The sequence below is a fragment of the Mus caroli genome, chromosome 17, assembly GCF_900094665.2.
Source record: "Mus caroli chromosome 17, CAROLI_EIJ_v1.1, whole genome shotgun sequence".
Classification (NCBI taxonomy): Eukaryota; Metazoa; Chordata; class Mammalia; order Rodentia; family Muridae; genus Mus; species Mus caroli.
In genome coordinates, this window is record NC_034586.1 from 75922875 (window position 1) to 75937688 (window position 14814).

Here is a 14814-nt window from a genome sequence, read left to right on the forward strand (position 1 = left end):
GAGGGAGTCCTCACGTTGTGGGTCTTTCAAGATCAATGCCAGTGCTTCTGCTAGTTTTCCATTGTATTCAACCTAGGCTTCCAACCCAAAGAGTGGTTGTCCATTCTGTGTGAGTCTTCTCACCACAAACCCATTCTAGAAACCCCTCAGATATACCACGTTTGTCACCTATGGGGTCCTGGGAGCAAATGAGTTGTTAATCCTTGTGCAAGCATTTCTACTCAAGGATCTGTTTTGCTGGCCTTCTTGTATTATTTAGGGGGAGGACTTATTAACATAAGCCATTGATTAAAATCATTGGCCACTGGTGATCAATACAATCTTCTGTTCCTCTTCCCTTCCTGGACTGTGGAGAATGGCAAGAAAAGTCCCAACCCTGTAGCTATTTATTCCTCTTTCTGGTGGCCCGCAGTCATCTTGAGGCTTATTTAGGAGTCCCCAGCCAAGTCAGTCTGTCAGCATTAAAAGCAAACAAACATCATTTTGGAATATTCAAGGAGTTTGGAAAGGTTTTAGATTTGTGCCAGGATACAGAAGAAAAGGGCATTTCAGATGACAGCGGCCTAAATCAAACTACGGACATTAGACATATCTTAGTTGGGAGGGAAGCAGTGCTGATCATTCTTCCCACACAGGATGAGCTAACTGCCCATTACCTTCCCCTCAGCTGTACACAGTTTAATCCCTGAAGATTGATTGAAACAGGGCCTCAATATGTAACTCTGGCTGGTGGAACTCACTATATAGATCCAACTGGCCTTGAACTCAGAGATCTGCCTGACTCTGCCTCCTAGGTGCTGGAATATGCAGAACTTTTTAATGTCTGAAACCTTACTGTTGTCTAGGATAGATTTCCTTGAATAGGACCCAACCCAGACACTTTCAAACCTTTGTAATTGAGACTCACAACCAAGGAGCCTCCAGTATAATATAGGAGGGAGCTGACAGTCATGAAATGAGAGCTCTTAGGCCAGGCTCTTACCTGGTCTTACTTTATAGACCTTTTGCACATACATTTGCACACACAGCAATTTCACAGACCTTTTCTGAGCAGTACTTTCAAAACCAGAATTCAGGGTTAGCACAGATGAGAATCTTTTGTGTGTGTGTGTTATCTGCATGTACATGTGTGTACTTTGTGCATACAGTGTCCAGAGAACATGAGATCCCCTAGAACTAGAGTTACAGATAGTTGAGAGCCACAATACAGGTGCTAACAGTTGAACCCAGAATGGTAACTGAAATGGTAAAAGAAACAGAATGGTAAATGAAGAGTCCCACTGGTAAAACTCAAGGACATTGAAACTAAGGAAATTAGGCACTTTGAACACAATAGAAAATTTCCTGAAAGGGTTAATTTACTATAAATTTAAAAGGGAAGGGTATGAAGAAGAGAAAGCTGACCCAAGTATTTTAAATGTATGAAAATGTTGTAAACCTATTTTTTTTTTTTTTTTTTTTGGTTTTTTTCGAGACAGGGTTTCTCTGAGTAGCCCTGGCTGTCCTGGCACTCACTTTGTAGACCAGGCTGGCCTCGAACTCAGAAATCCGCCTGCCTCTGCCTTCCGAGTGCTGGGACTAAAGGCGTGCGCCACCACGCCCGGCTGTAAACCTATTATTTTGTATAACTAAAATGTAGTGATTCAGAAGAAAAAAATATGCTATCAGTTCTCAACACAAGATATGTAAAAATCATAAGTTTGAAAGGCCCACTAAATAGACAAATATGGAAACTCAGGAATGCCTACCCATTGCCACCAGGGAAAACTAACACTCACCAAAAATAAAAATGTACACATATTCTCTGAAACTTAGGATTAGTTATTCTGGATACATATGCTCACCCAAGCTAAGCTGCGTAACTGTATTCACTTAACTGTGGTAATGATTAGAAATTGCTCAATCCATCAGTAGGGAACTAGATTTCCATTACTACACTCCTCAAAAACCCTCTAGGAAAGCCAAGTATGGTGGTGAAGGTCTTTAATCCCAGCACAGGAGGTGGAGACAGACAGCTCTCTGAATCTGAGGCCAGCAAGGATCTACAGTCTCAAAATAGACCAGGCTAAGTAGAAAAACTCAGTCTCAAAAAACAAACAACCCAAACCAACAAACCAATAGGCCACTGCCAGGCTGGGTAGACACACCTTCCATCCCAGCAAAGGTAGGTGGATCAATGCAAGTTCAAGGCCAGCCTGGTCTACATACCAAATTCCAGGCCAGTGAGGGCTATGCTGTCTCAAAAACAAAGTGCTGGAGGGATGGCTTAGGAGTGAAGACCACTGTTGCCTATAGAGGACTCCATTTCAGTTCCTAGCCTCCACAGTGTAACTTACAATCATCCATACTTACAGTTGCTCCACAGTCCATGTTGGTCAGAGAAAGAAAGAGCTCTAACCCGAGACCAGGAATGTGAGAAGGTTCGGGGCTGTTTCTTACAAACATCGAGAGCTGCAGAGGATCTAGCAGGGAACATGGCTACTTGTATTCACTGGACTGAAAACTGTCCGCTACTGGGGAGAGGTCATCCTTTTTGACAGAGCACACAGCTTTGAAAGAGACATACATGGTGTGATGAAGGAAGAGGACACCCTTTTAGCCAGATGAGATCAGCCAGATTAGTACTGGAGATCACTGTTGAACTGCTCACCTCACATTCAGAAGTAAGCAATCGTGTTCCTTGTTTTTATCTAAAGGTGTTAAATGTCTACACAAAACCACTACTTTAATGGTAGAGGAACTTTATTCTTTTTTCTAAATTTTTTTATTATTATTTATGTATGTGAGTACACTGCAGCTGTCCTCAGACACACCAGAGGAGGGCATGGGATCCCATTACAGATGGTTGTGAGCCACCATGCGGTTGCTGGGAATTGAACTCGGGACCTATGAAGAACAGCCAAGCGCTCTTAACCGCTGAGCATCTCTCCAGCCTGAGTAGCTTTACTCTTAATTACCAAAACTAGGAAGTCACTAAAACATCCTCCAGCAGGCAAAGGGAACTGGAATATTCAACTATTATTCAGCACTAAATATAAATGAGTTTATCAAGACACAAAAAATAGGGAGGTTAAAAGTTAAAATGCTTAATGCTAAGTTACAGGGAGAAAGAAAATGCTAGAGCTGGGATTTGATGCATCTGTAGTGGAAGGCGGCAGCAGCAGATCACTGGAGCCCAGCCTGCAACTTAACAAAAGGTTCAAAACTACAAGTAGACTGTAAATGTTCCCTCTCTCTTACCAGATGAATAAACCAGAATAAACTCAGGAGGCAGTGGCAGATGCGTCCGCCACGACAGCCAGGGCTACATGGAGAAAGCATGTCTTTGAAAACAAAAAAAAACAAAAAACAGCTTTAAAACTCCAAAGTCAGGCAGGAATGTTGGCGGGTGCTTGTAATTCCAACACTCAGGATGTTCAAGGTCAGCCTGTTACAATGTTGAGAACAGGCAGGGCAACTGTTTCAGAAAAAGTAAAACTGGAAAAGCAGGGAGAGGATACGATCATGCAGCATTCATGAAATCACCAGTGAAGCAAGAGTTCCAAGTCACCGGGCGTGGTGGCGCACGCCTTTAGTCCCAGCACTGGGGAGGCAGAGGCAGGCGGATTTCTGAGTTCAAGGCCAGCCTGGTCTACAGAGTGAGAGTTCCAGGACAGCCAGGGCTATACAGAGAAACCCTGTCTCGGAAAAAAACAAACAATTTCAGAGCAGCCTGGACAAGTGATATCCTACCTTAAAAAAGCTCTGTTCTTAGATGATGGTTTTATACTAAAATACTATCCTAGTTATTAGTCATCTTCACTTTTCAAAATACTCCATAGCAAGTCTAGTATTAAACCTTTGCTTCTTTTTCCTAATATAAACTCTACTTATCCCAGGTCATTTTTCTTTTATGCCAACGGCCAATTTGATACTTTCTGGGCCTTATCAACTTGCAAAATCAAAGGGGCTGGAGAGACAACTATAAGAGGACCCAGGTTGGGCTCCCAGTATTATCAGGTGGCTCACCTGTAACATGTTCCAGAGATCCAATGTTCTCTTCTCTGAGCACCTGCACTACATATGCAACGCATATATTATACCTTAAAAAGAAAGCTTATCACTTAATATAGTTGTTCAAAGCCTGATGGGGGAGCTATGCCTCCCTCATTCTATACCCGAAGATAAAAAGGTGGGTTTTTGTTGTTGTTGAAGAGTCCCAGTCTCAAAATGGCAACCAACAGATTGGGAAAAGATTTTTTACCAATTGTCCATCTGAGAGAGGGCTAATATTCAATATATACAAAGAACTCAAGAAGTTAGACTCCAGAGAAACAAATAACCTTATTAAAAAATGGGGAACAAAGTTAAACAAAGAATTCTCAACTGAGGAATACCGAATGGCTGAGAAGCACCTAAAGAAATGTTCAACATCCTTAGTCATCAGGGAAATACAAATCAAAACAACCCTGAGATTCCACCTCACACCAGTCAGAATGGCTAAGATCAAAAACTCAGGTGACAGCAGATGCTTGTGAGAATGTGGAGAAAGAGGAACACTCCTCCATTGTTGGTGGGATTGTAAACTGGTACAACCACTCTGGAAATCAGTCTGGTGGTTCCTCAGAAAATTGGACATAGTACTATCTGAGGACCCAGCTATACCACTCCTGGGCATATACCCAGAAAATGCTCCAACATATAACAAGGACACATATTTATAATAGTCAGAAGCTGGAAAGAACCCAGATGTCCTACAACAGAGGAATGGATACAGAAAAGGTGGTAAATTTACATAATGGAGTACTACTCAGCTATTAAAAGCAACTTCATGAAATTCTTAGGCAAAAGGCTGGAATTAGTATCATCCTGAGTGAGGTAACCCAGTCACAAACGCAGAACACACGCAGTATGCACTCGCTCATAAGTGGTTATGAGCCTAAAACTCAGAATACCCGAGATACAATTCACAGACCACGTGAAGCTCAAAAGGAAAGACCAAAGTCTGGATGTTTCAGTCCTTAGAAGGGGGAACAAAATATTCACAGGAGACAAAGTGTGGAGCAGAGACTGCTGGAAAGGCCATCCAGGAGACTGCCCCACCTGGGATTCCATTGCATATACAGTCACCAAACCCAGACACTATTGTACATGCCAAGAAGTGCTTGCTGACAGGAGCCTGATATAGCTGTCTCCTGAGAGGCTCTGCCAGTGCCTAGCAAATAGAGGTGGATGCTCACAGCCAACCATTGGACTGAGCATGAGGAGTTAAGAGAAAGGACTGAAGGAGCTGAAGGGGTTTGAAACCCATAGGAAGAACAACATCAACCAACTAGACACCTCAGAGCTCCCAAGAAGCCACCAAGAGTACACATGAAGGAACCCATGGCATATGTAAGAGAATGGCCTTCTCGGACACCAATGGGAGAGGCCATTGGTTCTGTGAAGGCTCAATGCCCCAGTGTAGGGGAATGCCAGGGTAGAGAGGCGGGAGTGGGTGAGCGAGCACCCTCATAGAAGCAGGAGGGAGGATGGGGTGGGGGTTTCCGGAGGGTTAACTGGGATGTCCCAGTCTCAGGCTGCTGAGCCAGGGAATGGTGGCGCCTGCCTCTAATCCCAACACTAGGAGGCAGGCCAATCGGAGTTCAAGGCCAGCCTGTTCTACAGTGAGTTCCAAGACTACATAAACCCTGGTGGGGTTAGAGGTAGATGTGGGTGGCATGAGCCGCCTCAGGCTGTAGCCCACATTGCACTTTATCTCTAGATCCCTCCAGCTTCAGACTCCAGAATGCCAATGGCTTATGTAGCCTAGAATGACCGTAGGTTCCTGATCTTCATGGCTTCATTCCCCAAAGGCTAAAATAATACATACATACATTCACAACAGGGCCTGGGCTATTTTAAACTAGTGTTAAAAAAAAAGTATCAGCACTTTCCTGTTTGTCTAGTAGTGGTGGTCCCAACTACCAGAAATTTAAAAGTGTACTAAATCGACTGGATACCACCAAACAGGTGTCTGATTGCCTACACAGCCCAAGCTCTTGTAAAAGCTTAACTGTTCATTTTACTAAGATGCTTTACTCCATTCTCATCCCTTTAGGTTGTATATATCTAGAATGCTACTACTAGTTAATCTTAAAAGGCTACATGGGTTGTATTTTGGTTCAGATATACTTCCAAAGACTGAATATCAGGATTTGTTCAATCTCTGCAAATTTATTGAACAAACTTAATTTTTTTCGAATACAGAACAATTAAAGCTAACCAAGTGCAACAGATAAGTCTGCCAATTACACATAGCTTCATACCAACCACTTATTCAACCAGTCAAATTCTAAAAACAGAACCCAAATGACTTTCAACATACTAGTGACCACTCAGCCAAATAAATTTGGGGCAACTTCGATGAAAAAGCCTAAAATAGACAAGGACAGATTCCTGTGCTATTGTTTTTACACCAAGGCTAAGAAATATAGTAAAAAGCTTGTCCAAAAAACGCTTGAAAATGACCATTACTGCCCTATTATGCATAATATATTTAAAGTCTGAGTAAGAACCTCCTACTGGCTACACCATTCTAAGGTCTACCAGACACTACCAAAGGAGGAAAAACCCAAAACAAAAACATAACAATCCTTAGCTACATGAAATGCTAATATGTAAGGTTTACAAAACTGCTTTGTCTTATTAACACTTTGCTTGACATCTCTTTATACCAGCTTGGCAAAATAGAACAATGTCCGTAACCAAGCTAACGAAGTGCAACAGATAAGTCTGCCAATTACACATAGCTTCATACAAAATCTAGCTCAGATATTAACAGGTTTTTGCACAGGATAAGGCAATCCATTCAAAAGAACAGAGGACTGGGGCTGGATAATTTTGCAAAGCTGGTTTACAAGGTTTTGTTCCAAATTCAGACAATTCCTCAAACATGCATTTTTTGGTATTAAATTGGCTGTTTGAAAGGAAAAGAAAAAGTACATTGAGCAGAATCAACCCAACTAAATAGCCTGAAAAACTACACTACTAAAATCTCAGCCTCTAGAAATCAAGTTTCTACTTCTTGACATGTCAGTAACTCTGCTTATTTCCTGTCATGCACCAATTTGTAGGCTTATCAGTGGTCCCTCTAATCTTAACAATTCCAAATTGTTAACACCAATTCTCAATTTAGAGATCTGACATGATGCACTCATGCTATTAAGGACTCAAAGATCATCTTACAAGAGTAAAATGAAAATTTCAAAGCCCTTTCAGATCCTGGCCAGTGTTATGTATAGAACAGTTAATGATGTTTAACACCATTAAACTTTGAATACAGGCCCATATAAATATGGCCAATAATTTTCTTGATTGTTACCTTGCCTGATGCTTACCCAATTGAAAAGTATTAATATTGAACACAAAAATCAAGACATCTAGTTAGAAACATTTTATTTAAACGTGTCAAATAAAAACCCACATTTTCAGACCATAAGATGTTAATACATTCAACAAAAACAATATTTACTGCTGTGAATTTTACAGAGTAATAATCCAGATCCATTTTGATTAGATGGTTGATGATCCTTCCTAGGTTACACTTTACAGACATAACAAATCCCTTATAATAATGTAAACAAAATAACTTTTCCCTAACGGGTGAACTTGAGAACTTCAGTCCATTCTTTCTGGACTTGCACTTCTGTGTGGACTTCCTGATGGGGAACGACTAAAAAGAAAAACATTAAGTTTGGAACCAATTAGTGTAATGAAGCTTCCTGTGTACAAGTCAGAGCAATTCAATAGTTCAGTACATTCAAAGGGATCGAATACCTTCTACCAAAGATCTAACACAAAACCATATATCCCCTCTTTTGAATTTGCTTGGTATTTTTCCTTAAAGACTTAATTATGTGTGTGGGCTTTGTGCTCATCAATGCAAGTGCCTAGAGAGGCCAAAGATATCAGACCTCCACCTGACATAGGTGTTAGAATTATAGAATTTGCAACTATTTTCAAATTTCTTCATTGTATGCACATTTCCTCTTCAGCTATTATGCATATACATAAAAAATGTTCCTTAAGCATGCCATTGCTACAAGACACTCAAGACTAAAACACCTTACACTTTTCTAACACATGTGGTTAAACTAAAGTTTTAATACGAAATAAAAAGCCATCATTTAAAAATATATCCAATCTATACAGCACCAATTTTCCAAAGAGTTCAAAGGCTAGAGTAGGCAGTTGTTCTCCAGGAGGCCACATTTTGACAAGGTTTGGCAACAAAATGTTTAGCTTACCTTCTTTTAGGAGATGGAGATCTGGATTTTGATCGGCTGTTAAAACATGAGAAATTCTAGTAAGAAAAAGCACCAACCAATCTTTTTAATCCTACTACAACCCCCCCAAATTACAATAAATTGTCATATTACAGATAAAATTTCAGAGCCAGTCTCATTTCTTTTAAAAAGCCAATTTGAAAGGGCTTACATTTCCATGAACTAGTGAACTGCTGTATAATTACAGTCCATCTTTTATATTATTCTAAAGCACAGTTCTCTTCTCTATTCACCTACAATTTTTAGGGCTTTACCTCCAAAGTAAAATGTCACATAACCTTAATTTCTCCATAAATTCAGCCAAGCAATAGATCATGTATAAATGAAGTTCTCAATTGGATTAACAAGGTACAGGTATCTTAACACCCAAGCTTTGGGCTAACACCCATTTCTCAATAATTTTCAACACTTTGACCTCTTTGGATATTGGTGCTATATAATTAATTATAAGAGCACTAAATCAGATAGTCTGACCCTACCTGCTTCTTGGTCGTGAAATAGACCTGGATCTTGATCTCGACCTTGAGCGGGATCTTAATAAAAAGAAAAGGGGACACAATTACACAAGAATGCCTTTATAACCGAGCACCTTCCCAGATAGGATAGATAGGATAGAAAGAGTAGAGACAATTGCTGCATAAGTCTTGCCTTCCGTCTATCCAATGTAGCACAGATGATCCAACAGGGAGATTTCAAATACACAGTGAACCACTATTTCATATGACTACATCCATCATGTACAGTTTGGTCACTACTTCTATGGAGGCACAACAGTCCCATTCTCAAACTCTTATACCACAATTATCAAGTGGTTCTATCCAATTACTAAGTTAACTTTATTCTGGTTATCAAGAGTTAAAGGTCTGTAGTTTGTCAAGTCAAGTTAGGCTGGCCATAAATCTTTTAAAAAAAACCTTGGGACCCTATAATTAAGTCTATCTAGAGATGGTTCAGTAACTTTCTCAAATTGATTAATTTATGAGTTTTAAACAGCAGTAAAATGGCTTTTACACACAACTGCTTCATCCATAGTAGAAATTCCTATTTATAAAAAACATGTTATAACCTTTTAAGGACTTCTTACAATGAATAGGAGTAAAATTGACTTAAATACATTGAATCCAAATGTAAGGGTAACCCCTAATTCAGGCCAGGTGGTAGTACAACACCTTTAATCCCAGCACTTGGGAGGTGGAGGCAAGTGGATCCCTTCAAGTTTAAGGCCAGCCTGGTCTACAGAGCAAGGACAGCTAGGGGTACACACACAAAAAAATGTTGTCTCATTCAACTAAAAAGTCCACTCAGCTTTTAATCTCAGATTAAGAGGCAGGCAGATCCTGGCTCCCTCCCTACTCTCAAACTTACTCTTTCCAAAATGTTTTAAATTTACATTCACTTATTCAGAGTATATGTAGAGAAGGTAATGTCACCATCTCTAGAAGTCAGAGAGCAATTTGGGGGAAATTGGGTCTCTCCTCCCTTTACATTGGTTCCAAGTTTAAGCAAGTTATCAGGTTTGATGGCAAGCTCTGTCACAATTTTCTTCATGGAGATAGCATCCTATCTGGCTAAAATAATTTACTTTTTAGAGAAAACTGTTTTGAGATGGGGCATGTACCTTTTTTGTCCTCCAATCCCCAGGTCCAAGTGATTTAGTCTCAGTGCTAGGAGTACAGGTGTGCACACTCTAATATTGAAGCACCCCATTTGAATGAAGAATACTTCACTGTGTCACCAAGACAAGACGATCCAGCCAGGATCCAGTGGTGGCCCTCACCTTCAATCCCAGTGCTTAGGTGGCAGAGGCAAGTAGATCTGAGTTCAAGGCCAGCCTGGTCTACAAGCCAGGGCTACACAGAGAAACTCTGTCTTGATAACTAAAGCTACGACAATCCATCTACTAGTAAGCAGGAAAAATGTGCTACATACTGGAAATACCTCGATCCTATTATAGAACCAGACCTAGATCTTCTGAGTGAAGCTGATCTTGATCTACGAAGAGACACAGACCTTGATCGTCGAGGAGATGCTGATCTCGACCTAAAAATTAAAAGAAGTTCTTAAGCCCATCTGTCTTACTTTTTCCCACTTGTTAAATTTTGAGTTTTACAGATTTCTCACCTCCGTCCTCGGCTCCTGCTGCGGGAGCGAGAGTATCGCCTTCCCCTGGATCGGGAATGGGATCTAGATCGTGACCTATTTTTCAAGTTAGAAAAATACAACATATTAGACGATAACTCAGTTTTAGTGTTTGTGTACCTCTGCTGAAATCAAATCTCAAGACTATTTAAAATTTAGTATCTCATTTGGAAAAACTCTGGGCCTATTAAGTTTTTTTTTTTTTTTTTTTTACTAACCTAAAAAAAGATTTGTTAAAAGCTGAATTACAACTTAGAATTACAAAATATAAAACGCCATAATGTGTATTTAAAATAAACCTTGCAAGTTTGCAGGTCGACCCTCTTTGGCCCATGGTCTAGTAGTAGGTCTAGTAGATCTAGATGATCTAGAAGTATCTATAGCCGATCGCTGCATCTAGATGTTTTCTTCAATCTAACGACGATCAAACTGACAGCCAAAAGAGCCAGATGAGGCTTGATTGACGCAAGAAGATTTTTCTAGTTGGGAATGTGGTCAATCTGGTGTTCCTCTTTCTAAAGCGGAGGGGGCCCCAATTGTAAGCCAAATTTACTGTTACGGCGATCACCGACTCAAATTTTCTGCCCTTTAAAGAATAAGGTGAAGCTAGGTGTAGATGACTCGAGGGGATCTGGCCTCTTATGCTGATCACCTCAAGGTCTAGGAGGATCTTAATTGTCGGATTTGCAAGGCGCCTCAGCATGATATCATAAGGCTCGTGACATTCTGAATCAAGGCGACTGACTCAAACGAAGAAACCTGAAAGGTTTTGACCAGGTTGATTATTAATATAGTAACATTTTTAATTAAACAAAAATTGTAAAATACACCTGTACAATTAACATTCAAGCTTATAGAAAAACACTAGTTTCTGCCTTGCTAATAAAAGAATTACTTTGATTAACTAGAATACCAACCATTCCTTCATTAATTAAATACCTGCTTCTTCTTCGTCGGCTATAGCGATGACAGTCATAAGCATAATGTCCCTTTTCACCACACTCATAGCATCTATCATTAGGATCAAAGGGACGACGGGCAGGTGGCCTATCAAAACGAGATCTCCGAGGCATGCCTGTTGATAGTTCAACCCTCACTCGAGAACCACAAATCACTCTACAAAACATAAGAAAATGCTAATGTTAGAATACACACATGACTTCTAGATTTAAAAATACTAACTGCTATGTATATAAAGAAAATATCTAATAAAAAATTAATTTTTAAAAATGTCAACTGCTCATTCTCTCTACATGGGCTAGTCTTTTGTTTACAAAACTCTGCCAATTCCACCTTTAGTCCTAAGTTTTCAAGTGCCTGAAGGGTAAGGCATGTGAGAGGCTGACAGAATGAGGGCTCCAACCACCACCTCAGCTATATGTTGAGTTCCAAGCCAACATAGGCCAGAGACACTATCAAAAAATAAAGTCCACCCCCAGAGAATCTATGATTAGCACCAAGATTACTTATCCAGCCCAAGGGAATATTTTAAAGAAATTTGAAAAACAACCCACTTACTTCCCATCCAATCCTCGAACTGCATCCTCTGCATCTCTAGGGTCTTCAAATTCCACAAAGGCGAATCCTGGAGGATTTCTGGCAATCCACACAGTTCTTAAGGGCCCATAGTAACTGAATGCCCTTTCTAACTCTCCTTTACCAGCACCAGTTCCCAGGTTACCAACATATACCTTGGTTTCTGTTTAAAAAACGTAAACAGAACAAATGTTATTCAACGTGTAACTTGGAATTCATTTCTTTAAAACAGACCACCCTTCAAGAGCTGTGCAATGTACACGTTTTGTTTTGGAGACCCTGAGCCAGCTAAGCGATCTACTCGGAGCCACCCTACGAATATGTTAGCTATACATCGCTTAAACCACTCTCAGGCCTCAACCTCCCCCAGGCAGCTAGCACCAAAAGATGTGCGCCACCAGGTCTGGCTCCTTTTATTTAGAGGTCTTCACCAAGTACTAAATCTTACAGCGTAAAAGACTGGAAAGCCAGACCTGCGACCAAGTTCTGGCGTTCTTATAGGACGGAAACCCTGGGAGACTGCAGCGGGAGCAAGGTAGACCTAAGGCGTGCGGGGTGGAGGTGGGGCTCGGCCCGGCCCCGCCCCCCGAGTCCCCGCAGCCTCGGGCACAACAGCGCGCGGGCTCCGGCGGCCGGGCCTGCGGAGAGGTCTACAGCGAGGATCAGGGCCGAGCCAGTTCCCGGCTTCCACAGCAGGCGCAGGCTCACCCGAGTCCCCGCCCCAGAGCCAGAAGCCACGCTCGAAACGGCAGAAAAAAAAAAAAAAAAAGAGGAAAAAAAAAAAGCCGTCGCCGCTTGCAGCGGTCTTCCCCTCGCGCGCTACTCCTCATGCCGACCAATTGTTGGACGACGCGCAGCTCGCAGCTGCCGGTTTCGTTTCGTCTCCAGCCCGGCCCATCATCACTCCCCCCGGCTCCAGTGGCGGGAAAGCGCTGAGGAAATGCGCCACCACGGTCGTCAATGTGCTCAAAATGGCAGCCGCCGTCGCCGCCGAGGGCGGGGGGTGGGGGGGGGTGGAGGCGGGCGGCAGCGCGGAGAAATGGCACAACGACCCCGCCAGGCTTCGGCCTGTCCAGGCGAGACCAAAAGGCGCCAAGCGCCGGGGCCCTAAGCGGCACACATGCCCTCCAGTCCCGCTCGCCCTCCTTCTCCCCGCCCCCGCGGCCTCGGGCTTCGTACAGCGTGCGCAGGAGCCGCCATTACGCACGCGGAATAACCGTCTCTAACCGCCGCGCCGCCCCTGCGGCCTCGCTCTGCTCGGTCGGCGGGCAGCACCGTCCTCCCCTGGGGCCCTGGCCGCTTACCTCCTCCATACCGCCCGTAGCGTGACATGATGGCCGGCCCGCGTACTCGGCTCTAGCTTGGAATGCTCACAGCACGAGTAGCACGGAAGCGGCTGCGCGACCTCCTCTGCCTGCAATCCCGGCGGCACTACAAGGAAGAGGCCGGAGTCGCGCTTATATAGGCGGCGGGCGGGGATTCTTTTTTCTGCGCATGCGTTGTGTCAACGTTCTGCGCGGCACAAAGAAGCTGGGCGGAAACAGCCTAGAGGCGGGGCGGAGGGAACTAAGAGCCGGACTCTGCGAGCGGAGCGGAGGGATACGTTTCCATGGGAACGCCGGGATCTTGCCCATAAACCTGTGGCCTTCCGGCGGTCTCCTGCTCCCTCCCCTCCCCTTCCCCTTTCCTGAACCCTGTGGGTCCTCCTAACCTCTCCCAACCCTTTTACCTCTTCATTTTAATCTAGGCACTGACAGCGACCGTAACCTAAGTACAGGTACACTAGACCGTTCTGTGAAAGTCTGTAAAATTTAACCGCTGCTGTCCCCGTCGCCACCTTTGGGGTACCTGGCCTAGTCTGTGTTCAGTGATCTTTAAGGCTCAACAGAGGTAATTAAACTACGACCAGAGTGAAAATAACCCTTACTCCACAGTTATGTCTAATGGTTATTGCATCACGGGCCTCAAAAGGGATGACTTCCCCCGGGGAGTCTGCATAATACCTCTCCTATTTGCACTGTGAGTCACTAATTTCTAAGTTTGATCTGAATACTTGGGGGTTTGCTGAAACAAAGGGATAGGGTTGTGGAGAAGGGGTTCTGGCAATGTTAAAGTTGTGGCAAAACTGTAAAAGTTTGCAAGCATACTGAGCCGAGACAATTCTTGCATCTGAAGCACAAATTTATTTTTCCCTTCTAGTGCTTTGGATTTTTAAAAAGTTGTGTGTGAATTTTTACTTAAAACCTTACAGCTCAGCCACTCAATAGGTATCAACCTCCCTGATTTGCTTAAAATCTGCCTTTGAATTCTGCATTTGCCAAAATTCAACTCTAAAAAGAGAGCTAAGTTATTTTTTTAAAGATTTATTTATTTATTATATGTAAGTACACTGTAGCAGACTACAGACACTCCAGAAAAGGGCATCAGATCTCGTTACAGGTGGTTGTGAGCCACCATATGGTTGCTGGGATTTGAACTCATGATCTTAGGAAGAGCAGTCAGCGTTCTTAAGCCATCTCACCAGCCCAAGTTCTTTTTATCAACCCCCAAAAAACAAACAAACCAAAAAAGAAAAAAAAAAAATCACATCGTAACTACTTGGAATACTCAAGGGTTGGAAATTTTACACATAAAAGAGGAAGTTCTAGGTACGTGAATTTCATCTCCGTTTTCATTTGCTGTGTGTGGATTCAGGTGTGGAGTGCTTTCTCTAAAGGAGTCCTACTTGGTCAATAAAGCATGAGACTCTTTTTAAAAAAAAAAAGATTCATTTGTTATTTATACGAGTACACCGTGGCTGTCTTCAGACACACCAGAAGAGGGCATGAGATAC

The 14814-nt window shown here is 42.5% G+C and overlaps 2 protein-coding genes across 8 annotated transcripts in view; one reads left to right on the forward strand and one right to left on the reverse strand.

The window, feature by feature from the left end:
- Positions 1 to 6174: 6174 nt before the first annotated feature.
- Positions 6175 to 13433, reverse strand: Srsf7 (serine and arginine rich splicing factor 7). Of its 6 annotated transcripts, none has more exons than XM_021149264.2 (8): positions 13286 to 13433; positions 11964 to 12144; positions 11385 to 11561; positions 10428 to 10502; positions 10269 to 10346; positions 8786 to 8839; positions 8268 to 8303; positions 6175 to 7693 (listed from the first exon to the last, which is right to left on the reverse strand). In XM_021149264.2, exons 1-8 carry the CDS (start codon positions 13311 to 13313, stop codon positions 7639 to 7641), a joined length of 684 nt encoding a protein of 227 aa, XP_021004923.1. In that variant the 5' UTR covers positions 13314 to 13433; the 3' UTR covers positions 6175 to 7638. The 6 variants fall into 6 exon arrangements, with proteins under 6 accessions (XP_021004923.1, XP_021004922.1, XP_021004921.1 ...); XM_021149263.2 differs by having other exon boundaries at positions 10245 to 10346; XM_021149262.2 differs by having other exon boundaries at positions 10236 to 10346.
- A 93-nt stretch (positions 13434 to 13526) lies between these two features.
- LOC110283697 (tetratricopeptide repeat protein 39B-like) overlaps positions 13527 to 14814 on the forward strand; it is an 8655-nt gene continuing 7367 nt past the window's right edge. Inside the window, exon 1 of one of the 2 annotated variants that reach the window (XM_021149125.2) lies at positions 13527 to 13871. The gene's annotated coding sequence lies outside the window, so the exon portion shown is untranslated. The remainder of the gene's footprint in view (positions 13872 to 14814) is intronic. The other variant, XM_021149126.2, reaches the window with a different exon arrangement.

Excerpts from the sequence above, each read along its gene's own strand:
- Srsf7 (XM_021149262.2), bottom strand. The coding sequence starts at position 13,313 with ATGTCACGCTACGGGCGGTATGGAGGAG. Across the intron at positions 8,840-10,235 it reads ATAGGATCGAGGTATTTCCA|ATCCCGCTCAAGGTCGAGAT; the intron begins GTATGTAGCACA and ends CTTTTTATTAAG. Across the intron at positions 7,694-8,267 it reads TCTCCATCTCCTAAAAGAAG|TCGTTCCCCATCAGGAAGTC; the intron begins GTAAGCTAAACA and ends TTTTCTTTTTAG.